Below are 20,854 nucleotides of genomic sequence, written 5' to 3'. Positions count from 1 at the left end.
CATTGGATCCTCCCCACCCCTGTCCCAATTTTGGTTTCTAAATTTTAATTTTGGTGGTTTTTTTTTGTATGCAAGTTTAAAATTAGTATAATTTCAATTAGAAATTACCAAAGCTAGAGGAATCAGAAACAGATGAGATGGAGGAGTCTACAATATATTGTTCAAAGTCCTTATTGCTGTGTTTTAGGATGGCCTTTCTTGGTTGCATTCCTGAATCTGTTTCCTGAAAATATTCTGTCATTCGTAGCCTTTGAAATACTTTTCCAGCTTTAAGTCCCAAATGTAGATTCTTCTGTTTTGTAATATCAATGTTATCATACCTATATCATCACATGTTTCAGTTTGGGACTTGAGAAATCATAAATTATTTGTTCCAGTAGACCTTTTCCCATTCTGAAGTCTTTGTTCTTGTAAGTTAAAATTTACTATTTCTAAAACAATCGACTTTATAAGGTCATTTATTGAAGAATACCTTAAGTAATGTAGTGTTGCACTGATTACTCAAACACCAGCTTTAAAACATTTGGGGAGTTAAACAGTTTTGTATGATTTGAGGTCCTGTTTTGGAAGAGAAAATTAACTCTTCTTCCTCAACTCTCCTGGGACAATTTTGTTGTTTGGTTCATGGGTTATAGTTTAGGATTTCTTTGGTCTCTGAGCGTATTTGAAAATGGTTACTGCACGGTGCCCCCTGCCCCAGGTCCTGAGGGAAGTTTTTTCATATCTCCCTTAACTTTAGGGTGCTCCTTGAGGTAAAACCTACGAAAATGGGGGCCTGTGAAGCCTGAACCTCTGCAGTTCTTAGGTCTCAAGAACTTGTCCACTCTTAGCTTCCAACAGTTTGTCCAAATGACCATTTGTGTTTCTTCCAATTGCTCCAGCAGCTTCTTTCGGCTCCTATTAAACTGACCTCAACTTATGATTCTTTGTATTTGCCTGTCTCTCTAGATTTTGGGGTGTAATTTGCCCTGGTACCTCAGTTCTCTGATCTAAGAAAGAAGTCATTGGTTTTCACACTATTCAGCTTTTTTCTTGTTGTGAGATTGGTGTGGTGACTTCTTAGCCTTTTCCATGGGAGGGCTAAAACTGGAAGTCCAGTGGAAGACAATAAAGTCAGATCCCCACACCAAACCTAAATTTAATAAGGTGTTTCCTCATTCTGTTCTGGTAGCACAGAAGAACACTTTTTAAAATATGGTTAATAATGCATAACAAAACATATGATTTTAACCATTTTAAGTGTACAGTTAAGTAGCATTAAGTATATTCATATTATTGTACAACCATCAGCACCAGTCCGTCTCCAGAGCTTTTTCATCTTCCCAAACTGAAACTCTGTACACATTAAACTCCCCCATTCCTCCCCTCCTGTCAGCCCCTGATAACCACTTCTCTACTTTCTGTCTCTATGACTCTGACTACCCTAGTGACCTCATATAAGGATAGTGACCTTTTTGGTGTGATAGAAACAGGAAGAGATGTGTGTGTGTATGTGGGTGTTAGGGAAACTAATGGAGAATATCAGGAGCAAAGGTAGGAAAAGTAAAGAAATTAAAGGTAGATTGTATGGAGCAGGTCTCCAGATGGTCCTGTAAGTAAGTAAATGGGGAGCCACAGGTGACTTCAGCATACAGTGGGGTGATTACATTTCTTGTTGAAAGAATTAAGTGACTATGGGAAGGATGGGTTGGAGGGTACAGGAAGGAGATGCAGGTCTATTTGGAGCATCTAAAGTATAGCCTAGGGACAAGACCACCATTGGGCTTGTCTACGGGGTACTATTAATCCTCTAAACCCTGTGAAAGGTGCGTTCTGAAGCTCAAGTCTATTGTATATAGAATGAATGGAGTTGTGCCATGTGGCAGCCTTGTGACCAACAGAGGGATGTGGGCCTTAAGTTGAAGATACTGAAAGGAAAGGCAGTCCAAGAGAATTTTGTAATTGATAGGATAGGTAACCTACTGGGGATGGGAGTTTTGTGGAATAATAATTATAGATGGTTTAAAGTTTAAGACTGATCTTTACATTAGGTAGTGATCATCTGGACAATACTTTTTTCTCCCACCTTTTATCTCCTTTTCGTAAGTTGCTCCATCCCTCATTGAGCCTACCTTACCCATCTTTTCTCTGCCCCTAATTTGAGCTTTGTTATATGTTTTGGACTATATAGTGAAACTTATTAGAAGTATTTCTGAAACAAAGGCATTTTTCTTATGTGGGGGGTACTTTGAGGAAAGGATATGTGGGCTTTAAATATACTAAAGTACAGGGCTTGTGATATATGTCAAAGTTAATTCATTTATTATGTCCCAGATTTAATTTTCTAGAGAGATTGCCTTATGGTATATTAACTTTTATGTAATTTTATAAGATTTAATTATAACAGTTTAGCCCTGTTGTTTAACTTAGAACATTTTAATATGGAAAATTTTGAATATACCCCAAGATAGTATAGTATAATGAACCCCAATGCACCTATCAACATTTTGCTGGTCTTGTTTCATCTTTTTTCCTCCTTGCCCTTGTATTCTTTTTTTTTTTTCTTCTTCCTGAAATAGTTTAAAGCAAATGCCAGGTGTATTCTTTCACTATAAGTACTTGAGTATTTAACAAATAAGGACTTCATTATTATGATTGTTGTTGTTGTTATTATTAATACAGCCACAATATCATTATCGCACCAAATAATCATCTTTACCCCAACTTAACACCATCTAATATAAATACCCATTCTGAGTTCAGGTTTCTCTTTTGGGTTCAAAAAAGACTTTTATATTTTATAGTTGCATAGTTTCAGGTTTCAAACAAGTCTTGTGATTATTTTTAAAGTTAATTTTTTAAGGCAGTGTGAAACATTTTAGTATAAGCTATTCTAAGAGAGCCACTTTGTTTGGAACTTCGTTTTGCTTATCTGTACAAGGTGGTGTCAAAATAGCTACTGTCTATCTTTTATATGATTTGTAAACATTATAGGAAATCTCTCCAAAATGGGAGAAAGTGGGTGTGACTCCACTTATCTAGAGGCCTAGAGTCTAAAAATGTGAGCAGATTTGAGAAAGTTCAGGTTTGGAGGAAGACCACACCTCTCTAAGAGCAGCCCAGGTGGGATTTGAGACCACATTTTTAACTACTAATATACTGTTACAGTATATTTTGTCTCCCTGGATTTAGCTTCCTCATCTGTAAAATAAGGAATGGATGACATTCCTTTTGAGTTCTTAATATTTTGTGTTTTATTGTATATTTGTGCTTGATTTTAACAGGATTCTCAAAGTTGGATTGGTGGAAACAATGAACCATTGACTGGCTTTACATGGCGGGGTGGTTGTGAAAGAGAAACAACAGGCATACAAGTCTGGAATGAAGTGTTTGTGATTGACAGACCTAATGGAACAAAAGTAAAATTCTCTTTTTTTTGCTATTTTTTCCTTCCGTGTTCTTTCTTGAACAATTTTCTAGTATTAAAGATCAAAACAACAAAAAACTATTAATGTCTGGTAACATTAACATACGTGGATTATCTTGTCAAAATGTTTGAGGTATTTAACTTAGAGTACTTTCCTTGACTTAATTATTGGTTTTGATATTAATCATTTTATATTTAATTTTTATAGTCACTATTGGTGATTCTATTGGTGAATTGGTGAATATTTTACTGTTGGTGAATATTTTACTTAGTATTTCAAACTTTTAAATTCTTAGGTGGCTGTGCTGCTAATGGATACCCAGGGTGCCTTTGATAGCCAGTCAACTATCAAAGATTGTGCAACAGTGTTTGCTCTGAGCACTATGACTAGCTCTGTCCAGGTGAGACACAGAGATGCTGTGGTATGATCAGTTTAGATAATCCTAATTCCTTTTTTTCTTCCTCAGAACACTTTTGGATTGAAGAAAAGAAAAAGATTAAAATTAAAGAAAGCTCTTGGTTATTTGTATTTCTATACTTGTTATTCAGGCTCACAATGTGAAATTTCCTACTTTTGAGTGCTTACCAGGGAAACAGTAAGCCAGTAGCCAGTCCCTTTGGTATTTCATCATAGCATTTATACTTATTTCCCTTTTAAATGAAAAGATATTATTGCATGTTATCCTTAATTGAATTCAAGGATATTCAGTTGATACTAAATTCAGCTGAGTTCTGGCATATGCCAAGATACAGTAAGATACAGAATATATCTTTATTTTTTGGCTAAATCAGACAAACAACAAAACCAAATAATTAAATTTTGTTCTTTATTTGATATATATGACAACTAGTACTCAATTATTTGAACTAATAGGGGTAGAAGCATAAGAATTAATTCATATTTAACTTAGGAAACCTAAATGATGTTTATATAATAAACTAAGGACTTATAGCACCTGTTTCATTTAGAAAGGGGTAAAATCCTTGCTGTTTTTTCACTTACACTGTACCCTAATTGTGTTTGCTGTTCTGTCAAGTTCTAGTCTCTTCACGCTAGGCCATCTTTTTTCTGTATAGTTTAGACTGATTGGATTGAATTAAACCACCACAGGTCATTTTGTTATTTCTTTTCTTTCTCATTTCTGAGATCATCTGCGGTTGATATTTCTCTGGCTGAAAATTATTACTAAATTATTGAAATACGGTGGTTAGGTCCAGCTGGTGATATGTCAAGATGTGTATTTGTGAAAGTTAAAAAAAAGTATGTACTTCTCCTGAGATAAGAGATATTTCTTACTGTTGGTAGATTATAGGTGATACTGTCATAGTGTCTTGGAATTTTTGTGACACTTTCCAGTAATATCTGGAATACATGACCAGTCTCAAAGTTTCCATTTCCTTCCTTCCTCATTTCAGAGTATGTAGCTGTCAGAGTGGAAACAAGTTTCGGATATTATTATGTGATAAAAGAGGAATGGCTTCTTTTTATTATAGGGATGGGCATATCTGTCATTACAAACTAAATGATGCTATTGGGAATCCTCAGAGTCTCTCAGTTTGTTCTACCTCTTTTTCTCTGATCTTGCAAGGTGGCACAACTGCCATCCATGTTCTTGAGGCAAGCAGAAGCCACATCTTTGTGTTTATGTTATCACATTATAGCCCTTTAGATTAGTTGGTTCTATGGCTTAACTTAAATTATAATGAAGGAGTTCTCTATCCTAAAACTTGTACCTTGATCTCTTGTTGATTCAGCTTTGTTGATTCAGCTTTATGATAGCAAGGGTCCTGGTTTTGGACTTAAAGCCACTCAGTCACTTTCTTATCAGTAAAATGAGGATTTTGCCCATCTTGTCTATCTCATATGTGGTTTTGTGTGCAGTCAGAAATGAGATCCAAATGAGATAATTGATAAGAAAGTGCTTTGTAAACTACAAATAATCTAGAAGATTAAAATTATTTTTTATTATTGCCTTTTTCCTGGTTATTGAGGCTAGATTTTTCTTCTTCCCTAGATAAGCTATCTGGCTGATAGATCAATGACAAATTGATCCTTTTGTCATTTATTCTCCCAACAAATAATCATTGAGCGTCTATTAAGTACAATACGGTATGCTAAGTACTAATGATCTACAACAAACAAATATTTTTTTGTCTTTACTATTTTTCTCCTGGCCCTGCCAATAAAAAGATCTGGGCCTGTTTTCTAAAAGCTGAGGACCATATGAGTAAGAATATGTTGGTCATGGTTTTAGTTTTTAAATTTAAATCAGGAGTTTAATCATCTCAGCCATTAATTAATTTTTAAGTACCTGGTTGGAATTCGTCAGCTGAGAATATCATTTTAGGCTTGTTAGCCTATATTGGCTGTTTATATTCTCGACCTCCAAGTGCTTCAGTTAGATTATCACTTACTTGCTCTTAGAACAGATTGTTTTATATTTGGAGTAATCCTATTTTTTTAGACCTGAGTTATTTCTTAGCAGAGGTGACAACTGTGGACATCCACTTTTCTCTTTTGATGGCCTAGGTCATCTTTTAAAGACTTGACTCAGAAAGACTGAACCTATTGAGCTTTTCTCCAGTTTCTCTTTCTTGAGCGTACTTAGTCAGTTCTGGTCTGTGTGCCTTGGAAAGCCTCCTAAAAAATTGTAGAACAGTCAACAGTGCCACCTACTGTAATTTTTTTAAGCTACTACTGTCTGGTAAAATTTTCATATTAAGCTATTTAGACTGATGAGTTTGCTTAAGTAAAAAGGGAAAACCAATTAGAGTTGATGGTAGTTGAGGCACCTACAGAATAACTATAAACTACATACTACAAATGTTCCAAGGAATTTATCTTTGTAGGACTATGCCCTTCACATTTATTGACTTAGAAAAATAGTTGTGGAAACTCTTCACTTAAAAAAAAAGTCAAAATTGTAGAATAGATAAACAAGATTATACTGTATAGCACAGGGAAATATACACAAAATGTTACGATAACTCACAGAGAAAAAAATGTGACAATGAGTGTGTATATGTCCATGAATGACTGAAAGATTGTGCTGAACACTGGAATTTGACACAACATTGTAAAATGATTATAAATCAATAAAAAATGTTAAAAAAAAAAGTCATAGTATAGAGCATCTTAGTACATAATGTACTTAGAAAAAGAAGTCTGCTGCCTTCTAGGTCCCATATGCGTGTATTTATGATTTTTACAAAGTTTACCGCCACTGCTTCCCCCCTAATGTTTTATGCTGACTGTTATTAGGGAAAAAGAAAATCTTTTTCATGTGCCACTGGTTAAGATAGTGACTAAGTCATACATTTGTGTTGAGGTATGAAATGGCCTTCATTTCCGCAAGTAAAGTTATACATAGCTGGGTATTCAAAGTAAAACACTAATAAAAACAAAATTTTGTTTCAACAGGTATATAATTTGTCTCAAAATATTCAAGAAGATGATCTTCAACATTTGCAAGTATGTATGTCTCAAAGAATGTATGCCAGAGTATTGAGAATTTAGTTCCCACTTTATGGTGACTTTACACCAAGAACCTATAATATTGTAAGAAGATTGGCTATTATATGGTTTTAAACTGATGTACGACATCTTAACTAGAAGAAATTTTAATATATACCCAGACTTAAAAAAAATTAAATACTTGACTTTCAAATGATTTTAAAGGCTCTGACATCTAGTGGTCTGATATAGAACAGCTTTACAGATGTCTTCTTTCTACCTCTTTGGGACATTATTTTAAATAATTTGATTTAATAGTTATTTACAGAGTATGGCAGACTTGCAATGGAAGAAATCTACCAGAAGCCATTTCAGGTAAATAAATATTTTGTCATTAAAAAAAATTCATCTATGTAAAGCTATTAAGCCATCTCATCATGCATCTCTGAAGACATGAGTATATTACATCAAACTCATTTTGAGCAACACATTCAGCAGAATTGAAATTAATTTATGGTAATGTCACCACCAACTTATCAGTGGCAGGTAAAAGGATAGGAAATAGAACAAATGAATATAGGTTGATTCTTAACACTTTTCTTAGATTAAGAGGTTAATAACATTTCTCTTAACTAGACGTTAATTCTAAAACTTGAGATAGTCATGCAGATTTCTTTTATATGTGATAAACTACTACAAAATATTATTGGTTTTGTGTGTGTGTATGTGTAGTGAAAGTTGAGGTTAGACTTGTTATTCTTTATTTTTGTTTTAAATAGAAAAGTTTGAGAATTTATTATATCTCTTCCCCCTCTTCCACTCCCTCTAGCCTCATGTGTTTTTTTATTCCTTTTAAATACTAAGTATAGAATATTAAGTTAAAAATTAACCTGGGTGGAATTATTTGAGAAGCATGTGCTCTGATTGCTTCTGTGGAGTCAAAGCTGATTTCAGGTAGTTTCTTTTTTGAAGTAAGTATAGTTTATAAGTTGACATAGTACTATCTAGTTAGATATATTATAGTAGGTGAGAATGACTACCCTGTTTGTTCGTTAGTTTATGAAGTCCTTTCTGTGTGTTGGCATCACTCGTGATTCTTAGTAGGTCTTGTCTGGCTCAGGTGATCACTTTTATGAAATATTTGGGCAGGTTATGGGATCATTTTGTGTATGTGGATGAAATACACTCTATTTGGCCTATACCAGTTTTTGTGAACTGGGGTAATTTTGACACCCAGAGGACATTTGCCAATGTCTGGAGACATTTTTGGTTGTCACAGTTTGGGGGAGGACGTTTAATGCCACCGGCATCTAGTTTAGAGACCAGACATGCTGTTTAGCATCTTACAGTGCATGGGCCAGCCTTGCACAGCTAAGAATTATGTGACCCAAGATGTCGATAGTGCTAAGGCTGAGAAACCTAAGCATGTATGAATAAAACATTCTATGAAAGGAATTAGTTGGCCTAGAATTAGGTTAGATGGTTTCTAGTTACACAATCTTGACTTAAAATTGTGACCTGTATGTTCTGATATGGTTTTCGTTTTTTAAAATCCTGTGTTACTGCATGTGGTGATTCTTTATACACGTGAAGTTTTCAAATGGAGGTAATTGCTTGGAATAGAAACTGGGAGTGTTGTTGACTTATGTAGGCTCTTGATGTAACAATGAGTAGTATTAAACCATTTGGTTAACTTTGATAAGGAATGTTTTGGGGAGTAAAGGAGGCTTTAGTTGTTAAAATAGTGATTTTTTGTAAATTTTTATAAGAAACGGCTTCTCTCTTTTTTCTCTTCTGTCTGTAGACATTAATGTTTTTGATTCGAGATTGGAGTTATCCTTATGAACATTCATACGGTTTGGAAGGTGGAAAACAATTCCTTGAAAAGAGATTACAGGTAAGCCCCCCTTTCTTAGAGAGGACAGCATAAGCACCACGCCAGGTAAAGGAGTGAGCCGCCTGGACTGCTGCTTAGACTACCAAAATCTTAAGTGTCATTGGAACAAGTTGAGTACCCCAAGTTAGCCCAGATAACTGCATACATAATTGATGAGAAGTAAACGTGGTAGCACTCTTGCTAAAGTGGACAACAGAAATACCCTTGAATAGAAATTAAGGAACACGTATTTCTCTCCTTAGCCAGTTGCCCCGCCAGCAAATCAATATTCAGAGGATAAAAGTTTAAAGGAGACTAACTTTTTAATCTATTTAGATTGCATGCACGTCTCTTTCTGGCCCAGCTGAGCTTCTGAACACTTGGAACAGGCTGGAAAATCTAATGTGCATGCACTGAACACAGATGATGTGAGGCCCTCTTTCCAAGGAATACTGTCTCATAGAGTGGCAGCATACAGAGCTAGAAAAGGGATCTTAAACATTAGTGTACACACACACACGCACTCACTCACGCACACACCCCCCAAAACTGGGACCCAGAAAAGTGACTTACCTTTGGTCACTTAACTAATTATGGATAACTGAGAATAGGACCCAACATCCGGACTCCAGGCCTGACTCATGCAATATACCACACCAAGGCATTCCTAGAAAATAACCTTACCAGCATGATCCTTTATTCCTAAAGATACCCTCCCATGGAAGTACTTGGGAAACCCTCAGGTCAGATACTGCACATCTACTTACATCACAAAAGATACATAAACATCCCTTTATTCATAAGTAGGAGGTTTCTCTCTTTGGGTTAATAAAATTTTGTTTGCCTGTGGAAAGATGCATTAAGTTTTTCAACCACATTCAAAGGCTCTGGGTACGATATAACTTTCTTAATCCTAAAATGAGATTAAAACCAACTTCTCGGGAGTGGATATAGCTCGGTGGTAGAGCACATGCTTAGCATGCTGGAGGTCCTGGGTTCAATCCCTAGTACCTCCAGTAAAAAGAAAATAAATAAAACCAACTTCTTCTTGGATTGTTTAAAATGCATTTCCAGACTCTGCTGTGAGAGATAATTTCATTCATCAGTATTTTCTCTAATTTGTTCTGAAGAAATGAGCACAAAGCACATCAGGCATACTAAGTAGAGTGAGAATTATGTATTTCAAAGACAAGAAGATTTTTTAACATCTTACTGAAGTGATACAGAAAGTGCTCAAATCAGAAATGCTCAGCTTGATGAATTTGTACAAATTGAACACAGCCATGTAACCACCCAGAAACACCTGCCTCTGTCCACTAAGCCCCCCCCCCCAACACTCTACTGCTATTTTGACCTCTAACAGGCTTTGTTTTTGGAGTTTTTATGAAAAGAATCACATACAGTATGTATTCTGAGATTAATCCGTTTTGTTGCATGTAGTTTAGTTCTCTTTAGTCTCATTGCTATACAGCATTCCATTATATGAATAAGCAACAATTTTTTCATTTTACTCTTGATGGACATTTAGGTAGTTTCCAAGTTTTATTGATTATGAATCGTAAATTTTTTTTAGAATGGTTTTGAGAAGAGTTTGGGAGAATATGTGAGTTACATTGGGATAACTAGTTGTTAAAAATCTAAGTTTAGGATTTTCTTTCAGAAAATACATAGCAGTCTCTTATGAAAAACACTGATAACTGACATAGGTCATAAATAATCATTTGGAGTGAGTGCTGAATCCTAACAGATTTTTAAGATTCTTTGCACTGCACTGGAGCCTTTCAGCATAGCTGTTATTTTGTTCAATGGCTGACCTTTTTATTTGTAGGCAAATTAGTACTTTGTTTTTCTCTTTGCCATTATAAGTACTATAAAGGCAAATTTTCACTTTATTTACTGGTTTATAAATTATAGCCACACCTTGTTGTTCTGGTGTTAGATACTATGATTGATTATTATTTGTATTTTTTCATATCCTTGGCAGCTCACGTGGGAAAAAACATCTTTTCTGATTTAAGACAGAGTGAAGTCTTACAAAATAGTCAGAAATGGTCTTTAGTAAAATTCCATATTGTCAAAAATCACCCATCTGGAGTAGCATCTGAGTTAGTGTGCATGCATGTGAGTGTGTGTGTGTGTGTGTGTGTGTGTGTTTAAAAAAATTTTTTTTTCTCTTGTTTGCACCATAATCCTGTCTCCTTCTGTCCCCAGGTAAAACAAAATCAACATGAAGAGCTACAGAATGTAAGGAAGCACATTCACAATTGTTTCTCAAATCTTGGTTGCTTCCTTTTGCCACATCCTGGTCTTAAAGTTGCAACTAATCCTAGTTTTGATGGGAGATTGAAAGGTGGGAGTTCCCATTCTTGCTAAAATCAGAACTTAATTTTTAGAGGTTGAAAGTTAAAAAAATTCTTGGTTCCTTAAATTTTCTCTCTTACTTTTGGAGAGCATTTTGATGCATTGTTAATTACATGATTTTAATGCTCTGTGTAGTCTTTCTAGCTTCCCACTGGTTTGTTGGAAACACCTAGCATATTGATTAACATATTTTATAATGTGGTCTTTTGCCCAGCACTGATGTCCTAAAAATGCTGAAAGCTGAGAACCTTTCAGTATTTCATCTGATTGCAGTCTGCTAAAAAAGCTTTACCAATATATTGATGTAATTAGATTTAAATCTGTTTAGGGGGTGATAGTATAATTTTTTGTGTATGTTTTAGGATTATTTTGAGCATGATGGCAAAAGGCTTGAGGATTGACAAAACTTAACAGTATGGCTAGAGAAACAAAATTTAGTATTAAAATTTGATACACTTTCATGAATTGCTTGCCATTTGAAAAGGGTAGTTTAGTTAATACTTAATGTGGAATTTGTTTTGGTAATCCACAGTTTGTTTTATTTATTATTTGAGCTGAAAGAGTTATTGGGAGATGAAGGAAATAGGGTAGTGGAGTAGAGGGACTTACATTTTTTCCTAGGAGATGTTACAGTGTGACAGTGTTTGGATGAGTTTTTAAAAATGAATCTGCACTTAGGTAATAAGATATTGTACTCTTATTTCATGAAACAGAATTTTATTAACTCTTACCACTGGGGACTTCTTCTTGTTTTTGTGTGTTTTTTGACTAACATGTTGACTAATTTCATGTCCACTAGATATTGATGAAGATTTTAAGCGAGAGCTTCGAAATCTGGTTCCATTGCTACTTGCCCCGGAAAATTTGGTAGAAAAAGAGATAAGTGGATCTAAAGTCACTTGTAGAGATCTTGTAGAATACTTTAAGGTAGGAAAACTCTTACATTAAATGACTTTGTCTAAGTTAGAAAAATAGCTAACTTAAAACTCTTCTGTATGTATAAGAAATTTCTTATCTTTATTTTAAAGCAGAAAATTAAAATTTGTAATTTATTTTTCTGCCTTGAATTGGGTGTATCAATATTTAAGGATATTTAAAATTGTACCCAACAACTTGTATCTTCCAGGCAGTGATTTTGTTTATAGTCAGTCCTTTTTCTCCAGCTCTGAGGGAGAGAAAGACCATTCATCATGTTATTGCGATACCACTTTATCATTTGAGAGTGGTAAGAGGTACTGGGAGCGTAAATCTACATCTTGAGTTTTCACAAAAGCTTTCTCTCAGAGTTCTGAGGACTTGATAAGAACAGCCAAAAGTATCAAAACTGGTTTTTGAGCTCAAGTAAATTAGTCACTTTTTTTTTTTCTCTGCTCTTCTCTAGTCTGTATAGCTTGCTTGCCAGAGAGTTGTATTTGTTCGTCGTAGTTGTAAATAGGTGAAAGAGAAAATACAGTTAACTAAGAGTATATTTTTTTGTTATTTAATGGACACTTAATGATCACCTTCATACTATTTTTGTTTAGTTATGAATTAATTTAGAGTCAGTAGAAAGTTGAGATGAAAGATTCCCATGTAGACTTACTTAAAAACTCCCATCTTTCCTTCTTACTGTTAAACCACAAAGTGGGTAATTTTTTTTGAACTGAAATATACTTTAAGCTGGTCAATGTAAAATACTGAGTTAAAATGTTCTTACATATTTATTTGAAATGTTGGCAGTAGGGGAGAATTATGGATTTCTTTTTATAAAGTGGATGGCATTTTGTATATAACTTAATTATGAGACATAACTTTCCTGCAAAGTTGGAATTATATTTAGAGACATTTCTCTCTGCTACTGTTTAGCAACATGCATTTAACAATATTGAGAATAGGTTAACTTTGCTGGAATGAGAGTGTATGATTTTTAAAGCCTAGACTTTGCTTTTAATATTGTGAATCATTTTTCTACTTAATGGTTTTTCTTTCTTTGGGGATGTGGAGCCAAATTACATAACCTACCGATATAATGAGTCTTCTGTATTTTTAGGCTTACATTAAAATTTACCAAGGAGAGGAACTTCCACATCCAAAATCCATGCTTCAGGTAGTGTGTGCGTTGTATATACATTTATTTATGAAGGAGAAAAAGTCTTTGCTTTAGAGATAAATGCTGAAAATGGAGTGGTGCTTCTTTGCATGCAAATGTATTTTAGATACTTAAGGCAGTACATGTCATGGGTCCTGAGGTTTTTATATGAGTTTTTCTAACTACCAATAGCAGGCCTTACACACACAGGCCCCAAGAAATGAGGGCCCTCTGTACCTTCTCTTCAGTTGCTCAAAACGTGTAGGTAAATTCCTGTTTCAGAAGATAGCTTCACATGGGCCTCGCTGAACCAAGCTGCTTCTGTCTCTGAGTCTTTGACAATGAATGTTGTTTGAAATAAGGCTTATTTGCTCTTGATGTTAATGATTGGGAGCTCCTTCTAGTAAATATAGATTTTTTTTTCTTTTTTAAAAAAGGTATTCTTTGGGGACAGTGTTATTTTACCCTAATTCATTTTGTAAAGATTTGCCACTTTGAGTAATTTCTCAGTTTTACAGTGGATTAAACAGTGTTGTTGTTGTTTTTTTCCCCCCATAAAACTCATGAAATAAGCCGTTTTGTGGATTTAAAAGTATATCCTGTGTAATACTGATTATGAGAAAGAGAACCTTAAGAATAATTCTTGATTCTTTTTATCTGGAGACTTAACATATTTTAGGGTTGTAACTGTTTAATTCTGTATAACTTCCTGGGCATATGTGGTATTTGCTGCAAACCCATTTTAACAAACCTAAGCACAAGAAAATTAAGCAGGTAGTCCGATTACAAGCAATTATTACATCCTTCATACTAGTATTTCCTTCACTAGAAAGGAAAACTGGAAGTTGGTAATATTTTCTCTGATTCATTTTTAGACTTTGGTTCATTATACATAATTCGTTGTATTTATTAGAATTTCTAGTCATCAGGCTTTTTTTTTTTGCATAAAATTGGCACATTTTATTTTATTTCTTAGGCAACAGCGGAAGCTAATAATCTTGCTGCAGTAGCAGGAGCAAGAGAGATCTATTGCAAAAGTATGGAGCAGGTTTGTAACTAAAATCTAAATTTGACACTAGAGTGAGATAGAAGACTTTTATATTTAAAATAAGTGAACCAATTTGTGCTCCTTATGCATTGTCATTTTACATAATTCCTTAATTTCCCTTTATCATCTCTGCTGGAAATAAACTAAGAAAATTATTCACATGGTTAAAGTGCAGGATACAGGTAGTGAATTATTTTCTGACTCATGATTCAGAGTGCTGTTATTAGTAGCTTCTGATGTCAGTAACATTAGCTTTAGGTTCATAGCAATTTCTGTGCTAAGCTTGCTAACTCAAACATTAAAGTCCTTTTTTATGTGTTATCTTTTACCCACTCTCTTGCCAGCAGTCTTTTGTACTCTTGGTGTATTGGTGGGTCAAATGAAGTGAGATACAGATTGCAGTGTAATTTTTTGGTCTTTATTGGTATATAACTAATTTGGAAAATTTATTTTTCCTGAGTCAGTTAAACATGTAAGAAATAAGTAGGTTATGATAATGTGTGAAGTATTATGAACAAATTTAAAACTGAATCATGTAGGTAGTTTGATTTTTTTGAGACTAAAAACTATGAGCAGGAAACTTCTTCCAGTGGGAATTATTTCCAGCATGTAATTTGTCCTACTGTAATCCTGTCTGTACAGGTATGTGGTGGGGACAAGCCTTACATTGCACCTTCAGATCTGGAGCGAAAACACCTGGATCTCAAGGATGTGGCGATTAAACAGTTTCGTTCTGTGAAAAAAATGGGTGGAGATGAATTCTGCCGTCGTTACCAGGACCAGCTTGAGGCTGAAATTGAAGAAACCTATGCAAATTTTATAAAGCACAATGATGGCAAAAATATCTTCTATGCTGCTCGTACCCCTGCTACGCTGTTTGCAGTCATGTTTGCAATGTATATAATCTCAGGACTGACTGGCTTCGTTGGCCTAAACTCTATAGCCGTCTTGTGTAACCTTGTCATGGGATTAGCACTGACATCTCTTTGTACTTGGGCATATGTTAAATACTCTGGGGAGTTCAGAGAAATTGGAACAATGATTGATCAGATTGCTGAAACACTATGGGAACAGGTTGGTATCTGTCTTGTGATTTTTCAGTGACTAGTCTCATCCCTGTGACTCTGCACCCGTCCCCCGTCCCCACTCCCTAGTATTTGCGCACCTACTTTTCCTTCATATGGGGAATGTCAAAAGGCTGTTTTCTATTTTGTTTAGATATATAATCTTTGAAAGTATGAACTGAAGAGGTTTTTTTTTTTTCCTTTAAAGTCATAATTACTGTGTGCTATGGTCGACTTAAATCTGTAATACCCTTTTGATAGATTCTTAGTCATAGGCCTGATTATACCAGACAAATGGTCAGGGCTAGAGTCTTTAAGGATTTTTTTTTTTTTTTTTTTTGAGAAAAGAAAATATAATTAGTGCAAGAGTTACAAAGGTAAGGAAAGAAGTTTGGAAGTGCACTTCTTTTGCTTTAGGAAAGCAAAAGAAGTTTCTTACTAATATTGGCAAGAAACAATGCATCCTTACATTCCAGGAAAAATACTGGATGGTATTCAGGTCTTCATTGCCTGCCATGAAGATAGTGGTGATTTACTGATGTACACAAGGAACGACCTTACAGGGATTTCTTACATCAAAGAAACTTTGTTAGACCTCTGTACTATGGAAATGCTAATGAACAAAGCAAAGTACCACAGGGAACCAGCTTCTCTTAATCATAATTTGTTGCCTCAACCAGAGTTCATATCATGATTTTTTATGTCAAACCAGATTTCAGAGTTGGGCCTGACAAGTATCTACTAAGGAAAGCCATGTTGTATATCAGCCAACTGTTGTCTGGAATTGCCTGTGTTGAGAAAATTCCATTTAAGGATGTTGTCATTAAAATGATCATCATGAAATATTTGAGCATCATGTCAAGAACCAGAATGAAAGCTACAGTTATTACAATTGGCAGTATAAAAGGGGTTTTCAGATACCATTTCTGGGCCAGTGAAGTATTAGGCTTATTTGAAGATCTAGGATATGTAGGTCCAGGTTGGTTTTGGCTTCAAATTCCAAGACTGAAGAAGTAAACCATTTTTTGAAGAAAGTTGATTGGATATTGACTTTTCTTATAATAATGTCATTACTATTTTATACAGTGACCCACTACCTTTGGATTTTATGTTTGTTCTTTAGAGAATTGCTCCATTTATTCAAATCTGATTTAGAAGCTTGTGTTTGGATATTTGTTAAATTTAAATTTTTATATCTTTAAAAAATAACATTCTTCATATTCTTTTGATACCTTCTGATAGAACATGGATTAAAAGTTATCACAGCCTCACTTTAAAAAAATATTATCTACTTTAAAATTTTGGAACATTACTAATTTTCTGCAACACGAATTTCAGTAATTGTACAGTGTCTTCCAGTCGTCTCCTGTACAGCATTGATTCTAGGATTGTAGAGGTGCCACTATTACAAAACAGTTAAATGGAAGAATCTAAAGTATGTAAAATTATTTTCAGTATAGCTGAGGTAAGATGATAAGTAGTCAGAAGATCCATGTTGTGTCAACAAACCTTGTCTAAATTTTTCTGCATTTCTCTTTTCTTTTGCTTCAGAGGAGTCCCAGGAAGGTGAGAAAACTAGAAAAGTCTCAAATTGTTGTAGTCTTAAACTCTTTAACTTCAAGGCACTCTGAGTCATTCTCCTAACAAATCACTCCGTGTTTTAGGTGTTTTCCAAACTGTTTGAAGTTACTAGACGTCGAATGGTTCACCGTGCTCTTTCATCAGCTCAGCGACAGAGACTGTCATCCAACAATAACAAGAAGAAAAATTAGACAGTATTTTTAACTTTTTTCTCTATCTGAAGTGTTCACACTTACACATGTAGGACACTAAGCAGGACCGTCTGGGCCGGTCTGCATAAATGCTGTATACATACCAGATTTGATGCTGCACATAGGGTATGGAATTGCACATCCATCTCATAGGAATTGTAAATGGTTTGACTAGGAGGAAAGTCATTTTTGTTGCATTATAAAATGTCTAACTGCATTATTTGTAGCGTCATAACTTTTTTTGGGAGAAGCATCTTTTTATTTCCCACATTCCTGGTTATTTTCTTCATTGTTTTGAATTGAATTTTTATATCTATTTTTATATGTAACTCTTCTTTTACCTCATGTTTTTATTTGTTTTGCACATTTCTCATACCACAGGTATTGAAGCCCCTGGGTGATAATTTGATGGAGGAAAACATAAGGCAGTCTGTAACAAACTCTATCAAAGCAGGCCTGACTGACCAGGTGTCTCATCATGCCAGATTAAAGACAGACTGACAGTTCATCTCCTCATGGACTCCACTCTCCCTCTTTTTCATGCTTGCTGTACAATGAGAACTCAAATAAAAATAAACCAAAGTTTACAATCAACTGTAGAAGTAGTTTAGTATAACTGGCTTCACAGATGGCTGCCACAGAGTGTGAAATTGTTTGTTGGTTTTAAGCATTCTGTTCATGGCTCCTAAGACATGACGATTGGCTGAGGAGCGTACGTTTATCATGCACAACTTGTGCCATGTTTAATTCTTTTTTTTTTTTTTTCCTTTTTACTTAATCTAATGTTGGTGAAATTTGTCTTATGTAAAAGGATATTTCAGGGAAATATTTTAAGAAATCTATTTAGAGTCTCTTTAACACAGTGTCCCATTGAAATTTTTAATTGTTAGAGAAGTTATGAATCACTGTATCAAGAATCAGATTGGAATGACAATGAAGCCTTTATTGAGCCACGACATTAAAAGTATATATTTGCTTTACTGCCTTTAATACCAGTATTACATAAATGCATGTGTCAGAAACTTCACAGAAATTACATGACAACTCTTGTAGCTAAGAAAGTGATTCTGAGGTGTACATTTGTCTTGCCTTTTTAAATTTATAAACCTGCCCTAAAAGGAGATGCATATCTGGGAAACTGAACTGTCTTTATGCAGTTTAGCCTTCATGTACATAAAATACGCCATTAATTTTATTGGGGGAGAAATTCCATCCAAAAATGTTGCCTACAGCTATGAGTTAAGAGTGTCTGTACAGTGTGTAGCTTTTATTTTCTAAAATCACAGATAGGGCATGTATATGAATTATAAATATATAAATACAATTTTGTATTAAAAGTTTTGTAGTTTATGGCAAAATCTGGTTCTGTGGTAGGCTAATGAGTACAGTCCCTGTGAAGGAATGTTTGTGGCTCATGTCAGTGTGTGAATGCATAGACAATTTGAAGTTTTTGATATATTTGTGATATTTATCTTCCTTGAGCACTGCAGTCTCACCCCCCAAGGGAATTCAATGGGAATGTTTATCGTGACTTTGTCCTCTGTTGCATTTTAAAGTTATTTCCTGTAATTTATTTTCAGTACATAATTAAAAATTTGTTGTATATATAAAATGGAACTTGTGATTCTTTTTTAAGGAATTCTTCGAATATGTGTTCTGTTACATATACCATATTTGTTTATATTGAAAAGAACATGAGCGGGAAACACCCAAGTGAGAGCTCTGAGGTATCGTACCTGGAAGCTAAGCTGGTAAAAAGTTACTTTCTGTGTCTGCTTCTGTTAGGAAAACTTGTGGTTAGCCTAAGGGATTTATTAATTTCTTTCATCTGTCTTTTTTTTTTTTTTTTTTTTTTTTTTGGTGGTATATGTAAGGCTCACATTTTGCAGTACTTTTGTAGCCTTCTCTATGAACACCTGTTAAAGCGCCTAGTTTGGTCTTTAAGTGAAAAGAATTGAGATGCTGATTTGCATGCCCAAAAGTTCTAAATTTACTTTGGTTGATCTCTCTCCTCCCTCCTCATTTCAAATCCTGTTTTTATATGGGTTGTATTTGTTAATCCATCTGTATTAAACTACTACCAACTCATCTGTTCTTAAACAGAATCCACCTGAAAAGTGTCTCTATTTCTTCTGTCACTTTGTTTTATGAGTGCTGTGGACTGTTTTTATGAATGAAAAAATAAAAAGTTTGTTGTGTGATAGCAGTTCTTCTGAAATTAAAGACACATAGCTTATTTATTTATTTACTTTTTTAACAAAAGAGTTGTGAAATCTAGACCATGGGATTTCTCAGTATTTCTTATTGGAAAGAGTGTTTTTCCCGAAAGAAGATACAGTTCTGTAAAGGATTCCAAGACAGTACTTTGATTTCAGCTGGAAGACTCTGAACATTGTTAAGCAAGAAGCAATAAAAGGGATTAAAAACAAACTCAAAACTGTTGGCTGAAATAACTTTGGTGTTAGTATATTTTCTGTGGTAAATTTTTTTTGTACTCTGTATAATAAGGTAGGTTTTTAAAAAAGAAACTTAATGACAAACAAATGTATCTTCCTAGTTAAGACATAAATAATTTACTTTTGTGGAAGAAACAGTCATTTGTGACCCTGCTATTGAGTATGCCTTATGCATTTTTCATGTAGCTGGCTAGTCATCTTTCCTTCACTGAACATACTCTATTTGTGAAACCAAATAGCAGAATTTTACATGTGAGGGTTTATATTTTCAGAGAACTCCGAGCTGGGCATCGTTCGTTATTTCACTGCCAGAACTGGGCAGGTTACTTTACCCTTGCTGTAGGTATGAGGGCTACTGGTGTTAGTTACATTATTTCACTATTGTGGGATTTAAAAAAAAAGTTTGGGTCTTAACTTGGTTAAGAACCTATTTAAAAATACTATAGAATTTCAGAAAACACTATGACGTTGCTGTTAGTGGTCCACTGTGTAAATACTCAAAACGGCCTCACAGGAAGTCTCTGAGCAGTTGCTTAGCCTTTTAGCTTTCTGATTAGCTGCTGCTCTGCTCGTGTGGGTTGCTTGGGTCTGTTACACACACTTTCAGGTTTCAGCAGTTTTGTTCCTGGCCTGCACTTTCCTGTACTTTTGACGAGAATTGACTTGTGCCCTAGCTGTGGGGTGATGGTGCAGATCAGCTTGGAGAGCTGGCAGCTGTTCCTGGTGGCCATCTTACTTGGCCAGGGTTTACTAATCAAGAGATTCAATCTGAAAACTCAGAGAGGTTAACTTTGGGGAATCTTCCACCTGGTTTTTGGGCGAACAACTACATTAGGACTTTGAAATGCCACCTTGTCTATCTCAGTCTTCTATCAGATCTTAGTAGTTTATTCTCCAGATTTGCAGTTTGCTGGAGTTCAGGCTGAGGAATTGACCTACCCTTGATGTACTTCAGTGCAGTTCAACTGTTAACGTCCTTGTGTTCTTCAGTGCTTAAGCTAGCAGTTGACCCGGTCAGAAGTGCCTAAAGATGAGTAGAAAAACGCTTAGGAGAGGCGATCACAGCCTCTGTGTAGCTCAGGAGAGCACTTTATCACAAAAGGCATCTTGGGATCTCAGGCCTGCAGACCCAGGATTCTACTCTACGCCTCAGGGGTTTGCATCAGTGTGAAGTTTCAGATGCAGATGAATAATGATCCTAACTCAAAGCTTTGGCTTGGCTGCACTCTGAAAAGTACTAAAAGGTAGAGGAAAGATTTGTTACTACTGAACCAAGGTGAAAATTACTCATGATACTACATTAAAGATAAATATGAGGCAAGAGTGAAAATCTTCCTGTCCTGATTGTA

The 20,854-nt window shown here is 35.0% G+C and overlaps 1 protein-coding gene across 3 annotated transcripts in view; it reads left to right on the top strand.

Moving 5' to 3' along the window:
* Positions 1-19,250, top strand: part of ATL2 (atlastin GTPase 2) — a 49,956-nt gene extending 30,706 nt beyond the window's left edge. For 2 of the 3 annotated variants that reach the window (XM_032497365.1, XM_014556157.2), the window contains exons 3-13: positions 3,264-3,398; positions 3,703-3,807; positions 6,828-6,878; positions 7,179-7,235; positions 8,665-8,757; positions 10,948-11,086; positions 11,897-12,024; positions 13,127-13,183; positions 14,142-14,213; positions 14,856-15,287; positions 17,431-19,250. In XM_032497365.1, coding sequence (XP_032353256.1) covers positions 3,264-3,398; positions 3,703-3,807; positions 6,828-6,878; positions 7,179-7,235; positions 8,665-8,757; positions 10,948-11,086; positions 11,897-12,024; positions 13,127-13,183; positions 14,142-14,213; positions 14,856-15,287; positions 17,431-17,550 — 1,389 coding nt within the window. In that variant the 3' untranslated portion in view covers positions 17,551-19,250. Of the gene's footprint in view, positions 1-3,263; positions 3,399-3,702; positions 3,808-6,827; positions 6,879-7,178; positions 7,236-8,664; positions 8,758-10,947; positions 11,087-11,896; positions 12,025-13,126; positions 13,184-14,141; positions 14,214-14,855; positions 15,288-16,941 lie in introns of all 3 variants that reach the window. The other variant, XM_032497366.1, reaches the window with a different exon arrangement.
* The last annotated feature ends 1,604 nt before the right edge of the window (positions 19,251-20,854 follow it).

The sequence above is a fragment of the Camelus ferus genome, chromosome 15, assembly GCF_009834535.1.
Source record: "Camelus ferus isolate YT-003-E chromosome 15, BCGSAC_Cfer_1.0, whole genome shotgun sequence".
Lineage (NCBI taxonomy): Eukaryota > Metazoa > Chordata > Mammalia > Artiodactyla > Camelidae > Camelus > Camelus ferus.
This window is presented reverse-complemented; position numbering and strand designations above follow the sequence as displayed.